General features: G+C 63.8%; 1 protein-coding gene across 1 annotated transcript; it reads left to right on the top strand.

The window, feature by feature from the left end:
* The first annotated feature begins 475 nt into the window (after positions 1-475).
* LOC119362564 (momilactone A synthase-like) lies at positions 476-1,780 on the top strand. Its single transcript, XM_037627806.1, has 2 exons — positions 476-590; positions 692-1,780. Exons 1-2 carry the CDS (start codon positions 562-564, stop codon positions 1,569-1,571), a joined length of 909 nt encoding a protein of 302 aa, XP_037483703.1. The 5' UTR covers positions 476-561; the 3' UTR covers positions 1,572-1,780.
* Positions 1,781-2,864: the final 1,084 nt, after the last annotated feature.

The raw sequence follows: 2,864 nt of genomic DNA, 5'->3' as shown, positions 1-2,864 counted from the left end.
ATTTTTCGTCTCTCCCTTTTTTCTCCTTTTTTTTTGCCCGCGCTGCCTCGTGATCAGCAATGCGTGCGTGTCATGGCGGAAGCGCGCGCGTGCTTCGCGAGGAAATCAGATGGAATCTGGCCCGACGCGCTACGCCAGTAAGCGACCGCCCCGGTGGTTGGGAACCGGGATCACGTGGCGGTGCCACGATCCCGAACGCGCGGAGCATCCCTCACCTGCAACACTATGCGATCGATCGGCGAGCACGGAGAGAAAAGAAAACGCAACTGGCGCACAGGGACGCTGTCGACACATGCACGCGCGAGCCGCGAGGTGAATTTTCTGTCGCCGCCCAACTCATCTCGCGCCGCTCTGCAGATCGAGTCGAGATGTGAGTGATATGCCAGCTTGCCAAGTCACAGCTCACAGGGCGCCCATGTCAACGATCCAGAGCGCGAGCGGGCGCGACGTACGCGCGAGCAGCGTCTCGTTAAGTAACGGCCGCTCTGTCCTGGCTCCTTCGCCTCGCCGAGTCACATTTGCCACGTCGTGGAGAGTATAGGAACTCGGCAGACCAGCAAGATGCTCCGGGCTATGCAGGTCGTCCTCAGGTACCATGCACTCCGAGCCACGGCGAGTCGATCTGGTAGCACAAATATGTTCCGTGGTAATGGTCGCTGCCTGCATTCTGATCATGCTGTGTGCGTTGCAGGGGGGAGGGCCGTCGTGCTGCGGCGGCTGGCTTGACCGGCCACTGCGGCTACTCCACGGCCTCGAGCTCCCAGAGGTTGGCTGGTAAGGTGGCCGTTATCACCGGCGCCGCTAGCGGCATCGGCAAGGCGACGGCCGCGGAGTTCGTCAGGAACGGCGCCAAGGTCGTGCTCGCCGACGTCCAGGACGACCTGGGCCGCGCCCTGGCGGCCGAGCTCGGCGCTGACTCCGCGTCCTACACCCGCTGCGACGTCACGGACGAGGCGCAGGTTGCGGCGGTGGTCGACCTCGCCGTGGCCCGCCACGGCAAGCTGGACATCATGCTCAACAACGCCGGCATCGTGGGCTCCCTGGCGCGGCCCGAGCTGGGCGCTCTCGACCTCGCCGACTTCGACGCCGTCATGGCGATCAACACCCGGGGCGTCATGGCCGGCGTCAAGCACGCAACCCGCGTCATGGCGCCGCGCCGCGCGGGCAGCATCATCTGCACGGCCAGCATCGCCGGCGTGCTGGGCCAGCTCACGCCGCACCCGTACAGCGTCTCCAAGTTCGCGGTGGTGGGGCTCGTGCGCGCCGTAGCCGGGGAGCTGGCGCGCTCGGGCGTGCGCGTCAACGCCATCTCGCCCAACTACATCCTGACGCCGCTGGTGAAGCGCATCCTGCAGGAGTGGTACCCGGAGGCGAGCGGCGAGGAGCACCGGCGGATCGTGGAGAGCGACATCAACGAGATGGAAGGCGTGGTGCTGGAGGTGGAGGACATCGCCAAGGCGGCTCTGTACCTGGCGTCTGACGACTCCAAGTACGTCAACGGCCACAACCTCGTCGTCGACGGCGGGTTCACGGTGGGGAAGGCACCCAACATGCCGGCACCGGCGCAGTGAAGGGACACAACCGGAGTCAGCGTATTGCTCTACCGGAACAAATCTGTTTATTTCTTCAGCATTGCAAAAGAAAACCTTCGTGATGAATGAACTGTGTCACTTCAAAAAAAATAATTCTCGTAGACTCGTAGCGAACTCTACTTCTGGGATTGGACGTTGACTTATTTGTATGTTTATTTTTATTTTGCGAGGGAATTGGACGTTGACTTATGGAACACATGCCTAGGGCTCCACACGATCGACACACTCCACCACAGTGTTTACCGAAATAGGCTTACGCCCCGCTATATTGATATAGCAACCACCCGATACAACAATCCGATCCACGCTGGGGCAAACAACACAAGCACGCCCAAAAGAAATAACAAGAGAAAATAAGAGAAGAAATGCCAACAACGCCGGATCGACGAAAGCTACGGCACACCGCGATCGTTGCGCCCACCGAAGATAACCACCACGCTCCAAAGCCACCGAGTTGCCGTGTACCAAGCACCACCTTCAAGAAGGAATGCGACGATGACGACGCTGCTGCCCGGACGAGTCCTAGGATTTCTCCCGGTACACGGAGGGTAGAGGGGGGAGAGGGTCACCCGACGCCCTTCAAGAAGGATGGTGGCGCCCGCAGGCGTCACCGCGTTGGTGCCGGCAAGACCCGACATGGATTTCTCCCGACCTCTCGCGCCCACCACCCAGGACCAACCTTCGGCTCCAGCACACCCGCCGCCCACCAACATGCGCCAACAGTCACGAGGACACCGCCGTCGTCTCACCACGGCCAACGAAGCGAGGCCGGCCGGATCCAAACGAGACACCCGAAGACAAGGACCGGCAGCACCGCAGCCACGAGGGAGGGAACAACCTCCACCGGCTTAGGCGGTAGCAGACCGGGCATAGCAGCAGAGGCACACCAGACCCCCTGTCCGGCCAGGCCCTGCGTGGGCCCGTGAAGCTTCGCCGCCGTGCTGCAGCAGTCGCGGCACAGCAGCCGCCGTCCCTGTCGCGAGGAGCTCGCCGGAAACCACCGGAGAACAGCCCACTGCGGCCACCAGCAGGCCCGCCCCGACCCAGATCGGGCCCGTAGGGCCTAGATCTGGGCCAGCCGAGCGCCGCCGGCCGCCGCAGGCCATGGGCCGTCACCGCCGCCAAGGGGCAACGCCTCCGCATCGCCGCCGTCCAGATCCGCGCCGGAACGCCGCCGGCCGAAGGGCTCCGCCGCCAGGACCGCTCACCCGAGCCGGGGTCCAGCGACGGGTGAAGAAGGAGGGCCGCCACCGCCGGACTGCGGGGCGCCGC

Source organism: Triticum dicoccoides, chromosome 2B, assembly GCF_002162155.2.
Source record: "Triticum dicoccoides isolate Atlit2015 ecotype Zavitan chromosome 2B, WEW_v2.0, whole genome shotgun sequence".
Taxonomy (NCBI): Eukaryota; Viridiplantae; Streptophyta; class Magnoliopsida; order Poales; family Poaceae; genus Triticum; species Triticum dicoccoides.
Note: the sequence above shows the minus strand (reverse complement) of the source record. Positions and strands in the feature narration are given on the sequence as shown.